General features: G+C 42.6%; 1 protein-coding gene across 1 annotated transcript; it reads left to right on the top strand.

Annotated features, from left to right (window-relative positions):
- Positions 1-5,575: 5,575 nt before the first annotated feature.
- LOC311140950 (forkhead box protein B2-like) lies at positions 5,576-6,517 on the top strand (the record flags this gene model as incomplete). The annotated part of the gene is made up of 1 exon (XM_084176209.1): positions 5,576-6,517. One exon carries the CDS (start codon positions 5,576-5,578, stop codon positions 6,515-6,517), a length of 942 nt encoding a protein of 313 aa, XP_084032335.1.
- Positions 6,518-18,154: the final 11,637 nt, after the last annotated feature.

The following is an 18,154-nucleotide window of genomic DNA, read 5'->3' as shown; positions in this document are numbered from 1 at the left end:
TCCAATAACTTTTAACGACAACAAGGAGACGCCATCACCACCCACCCGCTGTTTTATGTGGAAATAGAGCGATCACGGAGCATTAAGCGTCACCACTAAATAATTTCCCATTACTCCAACGGTAAGCCGTACCACTCCCAAACCGGCTAATTTTCCTGTTGAAACAATACTAATTGATTTAAATGGCTCGCCATGCCATGATGCGCCCATGATGACTTCGTGAGGGGTCTTTAAAGATTATTATCATAATTGCCATTATCCACATCTCTTTTCAAATGGGAGACAGAGGAAGAATATCCTGCCCTAAGCTGAACAAATAATGATTAGACTCTCGAAACAAACAGACGACCCCTTTTCCCGCAACCCCCAACCCTATGTGTGTGCCCGCTCCCTGCGCCTTCATCCCCCTGTTTCCTTCTACAGCGGTGTGCAGCCTTCATTTATGCTAAATTAATTGATATATCTTTTATAATTGATGTGCTGTAAAAAATTAATGAGTAATTTACGTAATTAGTCAATTAAGGATAATTCCAGCATATGTTCAGTATGCCCAGAAGGTGTGCTTTACAAGTAGCCTAGTTATTTGTCCAGGAGTTGGATGCTGCAGACTACCTAATTAATTTTGTTATGCATATCAGCGTGGTGTCTACTTAACGGCCCCCTTTGTGAAAACAGATGTAATATTTATCTTTCCCACGTGTTTAAAGAGGATATATACCCCCGTGTTAGCCTCTGTGGGCCTCAAAGGGCACCAACACATTTTTAGGCTCTGAAAAACAATGCATTCTTCATGAATCCTTTAGCCTAAATTCGTTTTTAAAAGTGCTCTATTTGTTAGGGAGCGGCAGAAAGAGGTGCTAATATAAAGACTCATATGTATAAAATATGCTCTCCTTTGGCACCGGTGACCCTTTAGTGCTTGAAGGACTGTGGTGGGGGAAGACATAATGGGAGAGATCTGTTGGCTAATTAATTGACACCGGTTTGAATATTTGTATCTAATATAGCAAGCTCACGCTTAATACTTTTTTTGTACCTCTCTCCAAGGAAGGTAAATCATGGAAGGCTTAATTACCCACTGGGCAAACCTGTGATGATGCTGAATCAACGTGGAAAACTGACTGGATTTGCAAAAAGTCATCAACATTTCCAATCTTTTTCACCCAACTTTTAACCTACATTTTTGTTGATGTCAACTCAACCAAATGTAAATCAAAACTAGACGTTGAACCAGTAGGTAGCAGTTTATGGGTAAAACCACTGGGGATGCCAATTGCGTTGTTTGCTCTATAACGTGTTAATTCATATGCCTTGTGACCGTGATATATAGGCCTAAAGGCCTAGACAATAAAAATACACAGTAGCAGAATAAATTCAGCCACATCTTTGTTTTATCACTAAACTGGATAGCAACCTCTGTCCAGTGAAGTCCACAAAGCATATTGCCTGTACAGTAATAGACAGTTACATGACCTACAGCATGGTCAAGCAAGTTAATGTTTCCGACATTTTCAGACCACTAAACAACTATCGATTTAGAACCACAGAGAGTTACTGCAAGTCGCAAAGAAAACAGGAGCTGCCTCCACTATTCGAGCACCGTTTCAACTTCAATATTTCAACATCATCAAATTACCTCTGCTTAGTCTAATACAGTGACAACTAAAATATACCAAAAACAATTTAGTCCAATCAAAGTAAGCTAAATATGATGTGGCTGTCCATGGTTCTGATTTCTGTGTGTGTGTTTGTGTGTGTGTTCGTGCAAGTAGAAACTTGTAGAGAAACGCTACCTGGCTAAAATGCTTGCTCACTAGCCTAAATTCAATTCATGGGCAATGTTAGCTAGTTAACATTAGCCTTCTACATCTAGCTACATATTGAACATCCATCCTCTCAGGCCAGGGGCACAACAATGTATGAATTAATGGTTGGATCAGAATCGCCATTGTAATCATTGTCCAGTACAGAGAATTAAGTAAAACCACAAGTCCAAATCCCTATCTCCATCCATGGCTAATTTAGGATAGGGCCAATTTTAGCTAGCTGACTAGCTAGCCACCGGAGGACAACAACACAATGAGATACAACAATTCAAGTTTTTGTGTTAATGACATATGCTCTCAATGGGATTTGATAGGAGTGACGCCAAATCCAAGCTGGCTTCCCTTGACACTTTTTTTTGGTGCGCCAGGACCATTCACAGTTGAGCTCGCACAGTTTTTGTCAAGGGAGGCCAGATGCTCGCTGGCTTCCCTTGCGTTCAATGCTACAGTACAGGCGGCAACAATATCATACTCGTTTGGACCAGACAGCATCAGATAGATGGCATACACGTAGAGAGACGGGCGCTGTTTTGCTCGCTCGGATGCTTTCTCCTGTGAGATACATTCAGCCTCTTGCCAATTGAAGGAAAATTATGAAACACAGAGAGACTAAATATTATTATTGATTTATTTTTTATTGGTCTTTTTTTTTGAGAATCCTGGCTTCCCTTGGCACCCATGAATACACGTCACTGTGTTGAACTGACGTCTGTGCCCAGTGGGTATTGTAATGTATTCGTGGGCGCCGTCAAGGGCCGAGACATGACACCTGGCAATGCAAAAGCAGGAGCAGCTTTTGTTATTCCGTTTATCAACTCAGAGAAGGGAGCAAGTTTGTCTACATCCTTGTAGGATACACAAGAGGGTGTTTAAACAGACAGTCAGCAGGTTGGCTGCAACGAGTCTCCTCACCGCAATTAATCTCCAACAACATGACTGTGTGTGTGTGTGTGTGTGTATGTGTGTGTGTATGTGTGTGTGTGTGTGTGTGTGTGTGTGTGTGTGTGTGAATGTGAGATGGCAGGTTGGTTGCAACGAGTCCCCTCTCAGATATTAATCAAAGTGTGTGTGTGTGTGTGTGTGTGTGTGTGTGTGTGTGTGTGTGTGTGTGTGTGTGTGTGTGTGTGTGTGTGTGTGTGTGTGTGTGTGTGTGTGTGTGTGTGTGTTCATAGCCTACATAAGGTATGGACAACTTTGATGGGGGTGGGGGCCACAAAAAAGCTGAACTCATCATGAGGGGCCGCAGTTGCTCATGTTATGGGTATGCTTGTCATCAGTAAGGACTATGGCGTTTTTTAGGATAAAAAGAAATGGAAGATCCTAGAGGGAAACCTGGTTCAGTCTGCTTTCCAACAGACACTGGGAGAGGAATTCACCTTTCAGCAGGACAATAACCTAAAAGACAAGGCCAAATATATAGTGGGGTTGCTTACCAAGACAACACTGAATGTTCCTGAGTGGCCTAACTACAGTTTTGACTTAAATCGGCTTGAAAATCTATGGCAAGACTTGAAAATGGCTGTCTAGCAATGATCAACAACCAACTTGACAGAGCTTCAAGAATTTTTAAAAGAATAATGTGCAAATATTGTACAATCCATGTGTGCAAAGCTCTTAGAGACTTACCCAGAAAGACTCACAGCTGTAACCACTGCCAAAGGTGCTTCTACAAAGTATTGACTCAGGGGTGACTCAGCCTTCCCGTGTAGCTCAGTTGGTCGAGCATGGCGCATGCAACGCCAGGGTTGTGGCTTCGATTCCCACGGGGGGCCAGTATATAAAAAAAATAATGTATGGACTCACTAACTGTAAGTGGCTCTGGATAAGAGCATCTGCTAAATTACTAAAATGTAATATGTGTGAATACTTATGTAAATCGAGATACAGTATTTCATTGTCAATAATTTTGCTAAAATTTCTAAAAACAGGTTGTCACGTTGTCATTATGGGGTATTGTGTGTAGATGGGTAAGAAAACAATTACATGTAAACCATTTTGAATTCACAACAAAATGTGAAATAAGTCAAGGGGTATGAATACTTTCTGAAGGCACTGTATGTGTTATCCTTCTGAACAGCGTGCATAAAGTACAAAACATTAGGAACTATGATCCCTTATTGATATCGCTTGTTACATCCACTTCAGTCAGTGTAGATGAAGTGGAGGAGACGTCAATAAAGAAGGATTTTTAAACCTTGAGACAATTAAGACATGGATTGTGTATGTGTGCCATTCAGAGGGCGAATGGGCAAGACAAAATATTTAAGTGCCTTTGAACGGGTATAGTAGTAGGTGCCAGGCGCACCGGTTTGAGTGTGTCAAGAACTGCAACGTTGTTGGGTTTTTCACGCTCAACAGTTTCCTGTGTGTATCAAGAATGGTCCAACACCCAAAGGACATCCAGCCAACTTGACACAGATGTGGGAAGCGTTGGTCAACATGGGCCAGCATCCCTGTGGAATGCTTTCGATACGTTGTAGAGTCCATGCCCCGACGAATTGAGGCTGTTCTGAGGGCAAAAGGGGGTGCAACTCAATATTAGGAAGGTGTTCCTAATGTTTTGTACACTAGGACTAGCTTGGAATCGGTCATCTTTTTCCACATAAACAAAGAGAAAACTAAGATAGAAAATGAAGATAAAGCCTATAACGATTTTTTTTTAAAGGCAGCTTTAAAAATTCCGAGATCTTTAGTAGCCTATTAAAAAGCCACAGTGTTTCAACTTGACCTTATTAACTAACATAAAGCACAGAGACAAGTTGTTAATTTTCATGAATTATTTACAATTAGGCCTATCGGACTAAAATTAACAAAATTGGTGAAAGATAAATTATATTAAAACTTATTCGAATAAGGACTTAGGCTATTGGGCTATTCCACAATTTTAAAAAGTGTAAGAACATTTGTCTGTTTTTTAATAATCTCTTTATAGTAATCATATTTCCTTAACATTAGTATTGTTAGATAATAGGCTACTATTATGGGCATTTATTTTCCCCATCACTAATACTATTATGTCCACCCTTTTTCCTCTCGGAGCGCGCGAGTTTCCCGATTGGCACAGGCTAAGGGCGCGCGGATGAGTTTAGATTCACCCTTCCCCTCCCCTCTATTCCTCACCATCCATCCCTCCCCTTCTCCCCCGACGAGTTCGTAAGTGCCTGGATGCCATGTGATAATAGAGCGAGACCTGCAGGGGTCTCTGCGCCGCTGCCAGCCTTACAAAAACGGCGCGGGGTGGCCAGAAGAGCGCACACGAAGAGCACTAGGCCCGAAGCGAGGAGCATCACGAACCCCTTGCCCTGTACTGTCGCAGAGACTGACCTCTCATCTCCTCCTGTGTAGCAGGGAAATAAACGGCAAGAGACGGACTGTATTTGATGTGTTGTACTTTTACGCGCGAGATGAACGTGTTAGGCTGTGCGCCTGTTGAAAAAAAAAGAACACGATTCTTCAAGGAAACCTTTTGGTACTTTTTGTGATCCGCATCTTTGGGGAATTCATCTGGAGAGAACATGACCAGAGTCTGTGTCTGCCTGACTGACTCACATATTGTCCTCCATGTAGACCACTAAAAGACGAACACAATGCCAGGAGATCAATGATTTTGGAGTCTCCAAACTTGTGAAAACTCTGCCCTTGCGCAAAGTCACTGATACTGACCAAAGCCTTGCAGCAATATTTAGGCGCCCTCACCAAAAAATATACAGCATATGCTATAGATACATCATAAATAAGTAACCAAAAGCATGCCTCGTCCGGGGAAGAACTCGTACAGCGACCAGAAGCCGCCTTACTCCTATATCTCTCTGACAGCCATGGCTATCCAGAACTCCACCGAGAAGATGCTCCCACTGAGCGACATCTACAAGTTCATCATGGACCGATTCCCTTACTACCAGGAGAACACACAGCGGTGGCAGAACTCTCTGCGACACAACTTGTCCTTTAACGACTGCTTCATCAAAATCCCCCGGCGGCCCGACCAGCCGGGGAAGGGCAGCTTTTGGGCCCTGCACCCAGACTGTGGGGACATGTTCGAAAACGGCAGCTTTCTACGCAGGAGGAAGCGCTTCAAACTGCTGCGCACTGAGCACATGGCCTGCAAGAGCTCCCCAATGATGCACTACTTCCACCACCAGGGAAAGCTGAGTGGAGGGCATCATGAGCACCAAGGCCCCGCCGCGGCAGTGGGAAGGCTCCCCCACTTCCAGAGCTACGGCAGCATCAACTGCGGACAGTCCAGCGGCTTCAAGCACCCGTTCGCCATTGAGAACATCATAGGTCGAGACTACAAGGGCGTGATGACAAGCGGGCTGCCCATCACTTCGGTAATGCACCACCTGGGCTACCCTGTGCCCGCGCAGCTCAGCAGTGTGGTCAACTCAATGTGGCCGCACGTCGGCATGCTGTCAGATTCCATGAGCGCCATGCCCATACCAGTCTCCTCAGAGTACGCTCCCTTTGGCGTGTCAATGAAGGGTCTCTACCATCACGCGAGCGGACAGACGCTACCAACCATGCCCGTGCCCATCAAACCGACCCCGTCTATGGGTCCGATGCCCGGTCTGTCGGGCCTTCCGTCCGGCCCATCGCATTTCTGCTCCTCTTCATCCTTGCTGGAGAAGAATGGTTCCGACCCTTTGGAGGGCAAGGGCAATCCGATATACCCGGCTCTCCTGCTGCCTTAACCGGGTAAAACGTCAAAAACTCGATTATGTATCGATGAGGGAACGAACAACATAAGGGACAAGAGCAGTATCTAAAATGTTAATCATTTAGCCTATAGTTGCCTAAATGTTGAGCAGGTATGGTGAGCTGTGAAGGAATTCAGACTGTAGGCCTATCATTCTAGTGATGAGTTGGCTACCACGCATTTCAGCATAATTTCTTCCTAAACCATTAGCACATTTAGTGAAGGCATTTACCACATTTAATGTGGCACTAAAATACAATCAGGAATTGACCCAAAAGAGAGTTTTGATTTAATAATCATAATTCATTCAATCAAAATACAGAGGAAGATCAAAACTTGCTGCCTCAGTTTTTAAAAGTTTGAGTGGATAATATACATTGTTTTAACGTTTTTGTTCATTAGATTTAATTGAATAATTACATGTGTAGTCTAATAATAACACTATGTATATGGACTGTTCTTATTAGCACGCTCAATGAATTTGAAATGTAAGAGAAATGTTATAGCTGTAAAATAACATTGTTTATCTTAAGAGATTTATAAAGAACTTTAAACGGAATACATCATCTGTCAGAGTTATTGTGTTAAGTTTTTTATGGAATGATTTTTTTGAATTATCGAGACGTTTATTTTCTGATGTTGTTTGCTAGTTTTCATTTAGTGTGTGACACCTCGTGTGAAAGTCATGAGAGCAAGTACAACTATTTTGCAACTTATTAGGCCTATAGGCCTACACACGATACTTCAGGTTTTAATTTATACGGTAAGATTCAAGCATAATCAAACTAATTCACGCACTTGAAAATGTTGTAATTCATGCACTTGAAAATGTTGTAATACAAAAATGTAGGCAAATGTTTGCTTTGAGGGGTATCGTGATATTTACAGAGCTCGTCAAGGAGCTGAAGAGTAGTTTATGCCTTTATGATTTTTATGGTTATTATTAGGTTTGAATCATCTACACATAATCACGCACATGGACGAGCGCAATAAAGCGCCAAACAAACCTCCTAACTCGCGCGGCACCTACTGCTCGTTATCCAAGTGAGATCGTTTATTTACCAGGGATTTCACAGTTTTTGTATACAATCAAGCAGAAAACCAGCGTCCCACATATTGAACTATATTGAAACATTCTGTTAGGCTATGCCTACATCAAATATACTTTTTCCAATATTGTTGTAACATGTAGCATATAGGCCTATAAATGGAAGCTCTAAACATTAATCATCAAATGAATAGGTTATTAAATCTGTCAATTAACTTCAGTTTTTGCAAGAACTCAAGAGGTAGCACTGTGTGTGTTTGTGTGCGTGTGTACATGTGTGCCTATGAGTGTGCACACTCAATGCATGTGTGTGCCACAAAATATGGATGGGGGGAGGGGGGGGTATTATATATCTCCATAACTTCAAAAGCGGGCATTAGATGAAGTTTTCTTTTGTTTTTCTCTTTTCAACATAATCCCACCTTTGAAGTCCAGGGAGCAGGTCCCCTCCAGAACACAAAGGGTTTGGTACTGCCCACTGACAGTGACTTACTTTCAGGCCGTCTTCCTGTTTAGCATGCCAAAGGCAACCATAACCCATGCCATTGTCACACAAGCCTCAGAACAAATAATTGAGATGCATAAGTGGAGGAAAGACGTGGGAGCTAGGATTGAAATGGGTCTGTGTCATTATTAACGAGGTCTCTGTCACACACACACACACACACACACACACACACACACACACACACACACACACACACACACACACACACACACACACACACACACACACACACACACACACACTGTCTCTCAAATTATATTTTTTATAATTCATCTCTCTCTCGTTCTCTCAAGTCATACTAAATCAACAGACCAAAGACACAGAGGTATGAATCTGAATAGGGCTAGGAAAGTGAGATTATGATATTTTGTTTGCACAAGGCAAATACGTCATTATATCTTATAAAAACTGTTAGCATTAACTAAATTGTATGACATGAATATGAATCTAACTTTTGTTCTGTGAAAATCTGTTAATCATGAATAATATGACTGTTAAGATGAATAAAATATGAGGTCAGGAGGTCGTTGCTGCGCGACCCTCCCAAGCATAACGCTCCAGTCTTGAATAGGAGATGAGACATTAACCATAATTACCCAGACTCCATCGGGGCCAGGGTGACAAATTCTACATGCGTTTTTTTAATGACCAACAAGAACAGACCATCATAATGAGCAGCTTAATTCATTAATGCTCTCATTCATCCCCACACACACACACACACACACACACACACAAGCACACACACACACACACACACACACACACACACACACACACACACACACACACACACACACACACACACACACACACACACACACATTAAGCGGAGCAGAGATATGATATTCTCTGAAACGGATTGTAAATTTTAGTATAATGGGTAACATTGCATGAGAGAAATTGAGTTAATTGGTAAAAACATATAATTGCATTGATAGATTCATAATTTAATCCAGCAGCATTTAGGGTGAACAATGAGATTTCTCTGCGACACCGCTGCAGTTATCTATAGTCTAGTTATACCATCAGTGCGGACATAAACTAACACGTCTATCCATCCACACAGGGTAAACTATAGAGAAAAGGGGTGTGTTTGAGATTGACTACATTGCAGTTGGGGATTGCAGACTACCAAAACATCACAATGAGCTATCATTTAGGATGTGAGGTGATTTGTAGATCATCAGTTAGTCTGCAGTCGCCAACTGCAATGTAGTCAATCTCAAGCATGCACAAAGACCCTTGGACTGCAGCAGTGCATTTTTGTCTTCAAAGCCAGCCTCACAGACTGCCTGAATGAGTTAGCCTCATCGTGCTAACGTGCTAACATATGTGATTCACTGCTAGCAGGCGCTGGGAGTACGGACCACAGCTGCTGCCACTCGGTAATGGCCGCCTCACCGTCTGTACCACACCAGCCTCTTGACGGTGGGGATAGTTGGCACGTGTCTGCTGCCCATGGAGCCAGCCAAGCCCGACCAATGAAAAGCTCACCTAGGCAGCATTAACCATCGGCCTGGGCGACAGAGAGAAGCTGTCAGCGCCAGCGCACTACAATAGAAATGGAGGGTAGAGTACCGGTACTCAAAAAGTACTGAAAGGACAAAGTCAATATGTATTTTCTCTGTACCCCAAGTATGAACAATTATAGTTTTGAACAGTTACATTTACAGTTTTTGCCTATTGCTTACACACTTTTTGCAGAATTTGGCTCATTATGTCAAAACTCAACACACAAGCCAATCAGACATAGCACTTGGAGATTAACAACTCACATATATGCCAAAATGAAACACTGCAATCAAAACTTAACACTCCTTTCTAAAAATGAAATTCTTGCAACAAAACCATATACACAAGCAACATTTGAATTACTCTTTCATATCACCAGCAACACACTGATGGGCTTTATATAAAACACTGCAGTCTTTGTGTTTCTATTTTTATTGTAATTTTATTGTCATTGTCTTCTGTAAAACTCAAAAGTAGAACTTCTGCAGTAATCAAACAGTATTTACAAAAATGTTTTTACAAAAAAAAATTCATTCTTACAGAAATTCTTAACATCAAATTTAGCAACAAAACAAAAGTAAAAAAACAAAACAATTACTGGATAAATTGCTATTGGGGGAAAAAACATATACTTGTTTTGTGTGTGTGTGCGTGTGTGTGTGCGTGTGCGTGTGTGTGGTGTGTGGTGGGGGGGCTTATGGATCACGCCTTCTGTTCGGATCTGGCCACAAGACCTCGTCAACATGACAGGCGATGTCCTCGCGGGCTAGGCATCGGGGAAAATATCGCCTTGTGTGCCGAATCCACCCTTGGATTGATCCCACCTCAATGTCTCCACATGCCTCTTCCATTGCTTGCAGAAGAGTCATGCGGGCATGTGGTTGCCGATCATATACTTTCCACCGCCACGCTGAAAATAATTCCTCGATTGCATTTAGAAAGGGTCTGTAAGGGGGCAGGTATAAAACTGTGAAATTATTATGGTTGTTGAACCAATCTCGGACCAGAGCAGCCCGGTGGAAACTAACATTATCCCAGATGACAACAAACCTGGGCTGCTGTGGTTTGTCCTGCACAACTGCATGTAGTGCATCTAGAAATGCAATGATCTGTCCTGTATTGTAGGGACCTAGAGTGGCATGATGATGCAGGACTCCTTGGACACTAATTGCAGCACACAAGGTGATATTTCCCCCACGCTGCCCAGGCACATTTACAACAGCCCTTTGTCCAACTACGTTACGGCCCCGACGCCTGGTTTTGGCCAGATTGAAGCCTGCCTCATCCACGTAGATGAACTCATGCGCAGTTCGGCGGCATCAAACTCCAGAACTGTCTGTAACAGAAAATATTGAATAGTGTTACTGAAAACACATACAGTAACTACAATGTCTATATTTTCACACAAGTAGGGGCTGGGTTGGGTGAGTATAGACAAAAACTACAAGCTACAGGCAGGGCAGGTGGCAGCATAAACCCTCATTCCCACATCACAATATATAGTATGTAAAGTAAAGTGACACATACCTGCACATAAATCATGTGACACATACAGTAGTTACAGTCTGGAGTAGAAACTTGAAGATATACCTGTTCTCCAGTCGGAATGTCCTTATTATCGATGCTACTGTGTAGCGACTGAGGTTAGGGTGGACTCTTTGCCCAGCCTCCCTCATGGACAGGCCATGATTTATCACATGGTCCACCAGAGTAGCCCTGATGTCATCTGATATACGTCTCCGCACTGGTCCTCGTCCTCTTCCACGTCCTCTTCCACATCCGACTCCCCTCTCTCTTTGTCCTCCTCTGTTTTCTGTGCAAGTGTTTTCAGTTGTGTATGTAAGTGCATACAATTGCCAGATGAGTTTTGCATTTTGAACAGTGTTTTCCCAATGATAACAGGTGATTTCGTTTTTGAACAAAGTGTCTAATGTAAGAAAACGTGTGTAGTGTTTCGCAATAAGTGTGTTACAGAATTGCAAACAAAGTGCAAAGTTGACATTGTGTTTAAGCTATGGTTACACTGTGTTTAAGGTATGCTACAAGAAGTTTAGGTATTGAGGCTTTGGTCTAAGCATTCGGTTTTAGTGTGTAAGCAATGGGCAAAAACTGTAAATCTACTGCAGCCTACTAGACTTTCACACAACCTGAGCTCGTTGTTGTTATCCGTTACAAAACATTTTGCTACGGTGTGCTCTAATGAATATGACCATGACCTGATTGGGCTCTACACTGTTCCAGCCATTTACCTTCCCATCCCGGTGTCATTACCCACCTCAGGGGACGTTGAGGATCTATAGGTGGATGTCTGACCGTCCGACTGAACCACAGCCTCTTTGTCCAGTAAGAGAGCAGAGGCAACAGGACTCTCCCTGCCTAAGGCCACAGATATGGAGTTACCTGGCCTGCGGGGAAGGAGGAAAGAGAGAAACAGAGAGAAGACTCTGTATGTGTATTTCTATGATGTTGGTTTTAGATGTTTATATACAGGGGCGTCATGTACCCCCAAAATTTGAGGCGGCACAAAGTATGTGATGATGGCTTTTTCCTGCAATCGTGATCCATAATTATTCTGCTTAATTCTATGTAAAAAAAACAAATTCAAAAGTATATTTTTCTGCATATCTATGTATACCTCTTGAGCTGTCTGTATCCTCCTGACTGGTGTTTATTTTTTATTTTTAAGAAACTAGATATGCTTCTCTGCATCTCTACAAAAATCTTGGTAAAAGATTGAAAGGAATGTGAGTCTTATTCAGTACATTTGGTAGTTGCTTGCTTTTCTAAAGTCTACCAGCCTTGCCAGCAGGAATGCCAGCTAAGAGAGTTAGACAAGCTAGCTACTCTAACTTGATTGACAGCCTGAAATGGCTTCTTGGTAGCTAGTTATGAGATTGGTAGATTAGGAACCTATCTGGGCTAGCTAAACCCAACTTCATAAACTTGCTAGGTGGCTAGTAGTAGTATTTACAGAGAAAAAAAAGAAGGAGAAAAAAAAGATATACAGTACCAGTCAAAAGTTTGGACACACCTACTCATTCAAGGGTTTTTCTTTATTGTTACAATTTTCTGCTTTGTACAGACGTGGTCAAAAGTTTTGAGAATGACACAAGTATTGGTCTTCACAAAGTTCGCTGCTTCAGTGTTATGAGATATTTTTGTCAGATGTTACTATGGTATACTGAAGTATAATTACAAGCATTCCATAAGTGTCAAAGGCTTTTATTGACAATTACATTAAGTTTATGCAAAGAGTCAATATTTGCAGTGTTGACCCTTCTTTTTCAAGACCTCTGCAATCCACCCTGGCATGCTGTCAATCAATGCTTGGAGTTTGTCAGAATTTGTGGGTTTTTGTTTGCCCACCCGCCTCTTGAGGATCCACCACAAGTTCTCAATGGGAATAAGGTCTGGGGAGTTTCCTGGCCATGGACCCAAAATGTCGATGTTTTGTTCCTGAGCCACTTAGTTATCACTTTTGCCTTATGGCAAGGTCATCACCAAACTGTTCTTGGATGGTTGGGAGAAGTTGCTCTCGGAGGATGTGTTGGTACCATTCTTTATTCATGACTGTGTTCTTAGGAAAAATTGTGAGTGAGCCCACTCCCTTGGCTGAGAAGCAACCCGACACATGAATGATCTCAGGATGCTTTACTGTTGGCATGACACAGGACTGAAGGTAGCGCTCACCTTGTCTTCTCCGGACAAGGTGTTTTCCTGATGCCCCAAACAATCGGAAAGGGGATTCATCAGAGAAAATGACTTTACCCCAGTCCTCAGCAGTCCAATCCCTGTACCTTTTGCAGAATATCAGTCTGTCCCTGATGTTTTTCCTGGAAATAAATTATGCTTTGCTGCCCTTCTTGACACCAGGACATCCTCCAAAAGTCTTTGCCTCACTGTGCGTGCAGATGCACTCACACCTGCCTGCTGCCATTCCTGAGCAAGCTCTGCACTGGTGCTGCCCCGATCCCGCAGCTGAATCAACTTTAGGAGATGGTCCTGGCGCTTGCTGGACTTTCTTGGGCGCCCTGACGCCTTCTTCACAGCAATTGAACCTCTCTCCTTGAAGTTCTTGATGATCCGATAAATGGTTGATTTAGGTGCAATCTTACTAGCAACTATATCCTTGCCTGTGAAGCCCTTTTTGTGCAAAGCAATGATGGCGGCACGTGTTTCCTTGCAGGTAACCATGGTTAACAGAGGAAGAACAATGATTTCAAGCACCACCCTCCTTTTAAAGCTTCCAGTCTGTTATTCTAACTCAATCAGCATGACAGAGTGATCTCCAGCCTTGTCCTCGTCAACACTCTCACCTGTGTTAACGAGAGAATCACTGACATGATGGTAGCTGGTCCTTTTGTGGCAGGGCTGAAATGCTGTGGAAATGTTTTTGGGGGATTAAGTTCATTTTCATGGCAAAGAGGGACTTTGCAATTAATTGCAATTCATCTGATCACTCTTCATGACATTCTGGAGTATATGCAAATTGACATCATCAAAACTGAGACAGCAGACTTTGTGAAAATTAGTATTTGTGTCATTCTCGGGGCGGCAGGTAGCTTAGTGGTTAAGAGCGTTGTGCCAGTAACCGAAAGGTCGCTGTTTCTAATCCCCGAGCCGACTAGGTGAAAAATCTGTCGATGTGCCCTTGAGCAAGGCACTTAACCCTAATTGCTCTTGTAAGTCGCTCTGAATAAGAGCGTCTGCTAAATGACTAAAAAAATAAAATAATCTCAAAACTTTTGACCACGACTGTAGAATAATAGTGAAGACATCAAAACTACGAAAGAACACATATGGAATCATGTAGTAACCAAACAAGTGTTAAACAAATCAAAATATATTTTATATTTGAGATTCTTCAAAGTAGCCACCCTTTGCCTTGATGACAGCTTTACACACTCTTGGCATTCTCTCAACCAGCTTCATGAATAATGCTTTTCCAACAGTCTTGAAGGAGTTCCCACATATGCTGAGCACTTGTTGGCTGCTTTTCCTTCACTCTGCGGTCCAACTCATCCCAAACCATCTCAATTGGGTTGAGGTTGGGTGATTGTGGAGGCCAGGTCATCTGATGCAGCACTCCATCACTCTCCTTCTTGGTCAAATAGCCATTACACAGCCTGGAGGTGTGTTTTGGGTCATTGTCCTGTTGAAAAACAAATTATAGTCCCAGTAAGCGCAAACCAGATGGCATGTCATATCGCTGCAGAATGTTGTGGTAGCCATGCTGGTTAAGTGTGCCTTGAATTCTACCTCAAATTAAAGTGGACAGTCTATACTTCATAGTCATTGTTCGATTTCAAAATAATAAAAAATGCTTCACTGTCCCAATAATTACAGAGGGCACTGTATATTAACAGGACAAATCTAAAGGGGGCACGTGCCCCTGTGCCCCCTATGGGCATGATGCCTCTGTTTATATAGTATGTTATGTGTGCCTGTGCGATATGAATGTGTGATGTGCATAGGAACATGTCTGTGTGTGTAGTTATGGGTTTGGGAGAGAGATGCACAAAGGGAAAGAGAGAGAAGGAAGAATCTGCATGTGTCAGTACTGTAGGGCAGCAAAGGGCCATGATACCTGGGTTTGAACTCTTAGATAAACCACAATGGATAAGTATGGCATAACTTGAGCAGGTATAATTCCGAAGCTCACATCAATCACATGAGCCCTGAGGGTGTGTGTGTGTGTGTGCGTGCGTGTGCATGTGTGTGTGTGTATGCTCGTATGTAAAATATGAGTGAATGTGTGTAAGAGGATATAGGTACTCAAGAGAGATAGGATCTCACATTATAGGTAGGTGTAGATTTCTTTATCACAAGGGTGACAATCTGTCTTCTGCAACCAACAGTTTAACATTGACATAGACATTAGGGTGCTTGCTTTCACATTACACTGTAGGTACGCTTCCTATGCCACAGGGCCCGTAATCAGAGTAGGAGTGCTGTTCTAAGATTAGTTTTGTCTTTAAGAATATAATCAATCGACAGCAGGGACCTGGTCTTAGATCAGCCCTCCTACTGTTAGAAGCTTTATGAATACGGAGCCAGACCTCGCAGTAGAGGCTACCGGTACGGTAGCTACGCAGGAGCGGTGGGGTCTAGCTACTACATACGGTTCTCTCTCTCTCTTTAGTGTTAATTGCGGCTGTGGCAGTGGTTAAAGGAAAGGTCCTCCACTGACTCCCTGATCATTTATCTTTCCATTAGAAGAAGCACTTGGGTTTTTATTGGCACAATAAAATATATATTAACTCCCCCAAAAAGCCACCTGACCCCTGAGATCGGTGGGGGCCCAGAGTCCCTCTGCATATTAATCATCTCACTCGGAGTGCGAGGGGACACGGGCATGTTGTTCCTCCCAATCACTTAATTAATGTTGTCTTTAATTAGGCAAAGAAGGGGAACTAATCGCACAGACAAAGACTCTGGCGCGTAGTGTGTGTGTGTGTGTGTGCATGCATGTGTGTGTCAAGGCATGTTCTCTCTCTGTAACTGCACACAAGTTTGTGTCACTTTGTTATTTATTGTCAGACTTTTAATTTTACACAATTTTACTACATTTTCTTAATAAACGTGACAAATTGTTGCTGTGCTTTACTGGACCATCCATTGAAAGATACTTAAGATACGAGATACTGTGGATTTCTACTTTGATATATATCCATTGAAAAAATCCATGTTCAAAACACTCAAAGATCTGCCCTATACGAACATGTTTGAACAAAAATCTAGTAAAATCGTTCTAGCCATATTGGCATACAAGGTTAAATTCAGTCTGCTTGCACCCCCTAGTGGCCATTAGGATTCATGTTTTCATGGACAAAATCTATCCCAAATGAAACATGGTTCCAATCCCAAATCAACCTCTAAAACCTACCAGAGGACTATCACTTTTGTACTGTTGTCATTGGGCTGCACTGTAAATAAAACCTATATTTGCACCATATATTTCTTCTCTGGTTTATTCTGTGTGCTCAAACCCTCCTAATTAGACTGTGGGATCCCACTATATCTTAACAGACTGGAAAGGTAGGCTACAAGCAACATGGTACTTGCTTCACCTTTGTATTCTGATGAATTTCTGCCATATTGCTTAAAGGGATAGTTTGGGATTTTGGCAATGAAGCCCCAGAGTCAGATGAACTCGTGGATACCATTTTTATGTCTGGGTCCAGTACGAAGGAAGTTATATATAGGTAGCTTCACGAGCCAATGCTAACTAGAGCTAGCGCAATGACTGGAAGTCTACATTGCGCTAACGCTAGTTACCAATTGTGCTAATGCTAGTTGGAAACTTCCTTCAAACTGAACGCATAGATGTAAAAAAAGATCTATCCCTTTTAATATATCCATGACATACTCTGACACATTGCTTGTTTTAGTCGTCCCATCATTTCAGAGATGTGAAGATGAAAGGAGGAAACAAGGAGAGAAGCCCACTAGGACTATTCACATGCAGCATCAACCCTGTCTGACACAAAGGAAATGAGAGCTACTGACCTATATGTCACAAGGTGTCACTGTTTGAACGGCCTGATACTACAATGGGCCAGGGCAGCCTTTCTCCCTCTACAGTGCGGTATGTACGGAGGCTACAGGGGTGGCAGAGGGGCGGAGGATCAGCAGAGGGGCGGCAGAAGTCGGAGGGAGGTACGGGGTGTACTGAGTGTAAAGGTCAGTCTTTGAGGTGGTGTGTGTGTAGGCCAGGTGAGCTGCTGTCTTTGAAGGTCTTTGATGCAGACGTCAGTTAGAGAGAGGAGCACAGTGATGGTGATGCTATTTTTAGAGAACAGAGTTTTGAAACTATGTAATATGGCACACATTACACATTCCTTTGCCTTGGTCAAATCAATCATGTGGCTATGGTCACATCCTGCAGTCCCCCTTACCCCCACAGAAGCCTATTTGACCTTTTGGAGATCTTTTACGTTTTTTTCTCGATTATTTGAATACTGTGAATAAAACTGTGTGTGTGTGTGTGTGTGTGTGTGTAAATCGTTTCCTGGCTGCGGGTGCAGCAGACTAGTGACGCAGAGAGTGACATTAGCCTTTAAAAACACCTCTCCTCTGCCATTCTATCACTCATACACACACTGCCATTCATGGAACACAGCACGGAACACTCCCTCCAAGAATGCTCCCAACGGATTCCTACCCAAAACCTCATACAATTAAACACCAGTTAGCGCTGTGTGGCCACTAACTTTCAAGAAGGGAACTGTTGGCTTCAGTTGTGGCTGTTTCTTCCAGGTGTAGATCAGTTGTTTGTTGAAAGAGTGCATACCAGTAACTTACAAATCTTTGGAATACACAGGTGAGAAAACATTAATAGTACTGTTAACTCTCTTGATGTCAGAAGTGTATTCTTGCAATGAAACTTGTGTTATTATGGATAGGCTACACTACGCACACCACACTGGAGTTGATACACTACATCATGACTTTACATTTTAGAATGTTCATGAGAATAGAAATCCAATACCCATTTTGTTTTAACAGGGATAACTAACCAGGACAGCTTGGTCAAGAGTGAACACCTACTAGCCAGCAGA

The sequence above is a fragment of the Coregonus lavaretus genome (assembly GCF_964263955.1).
Source record: "Coregonus lavaretus genome assembly, chromosome: 14".
NCBI lineage: Eukaryota > Metazoa > Chordata > Actinopteri > Salmoniformes > Salmonidae > Coregonus > Coregonus lavaretus.
Note: the sequence above shows the minus strand (reverse complement) of the source record. Positions and strands in the feature narration are given on the sequence as shown.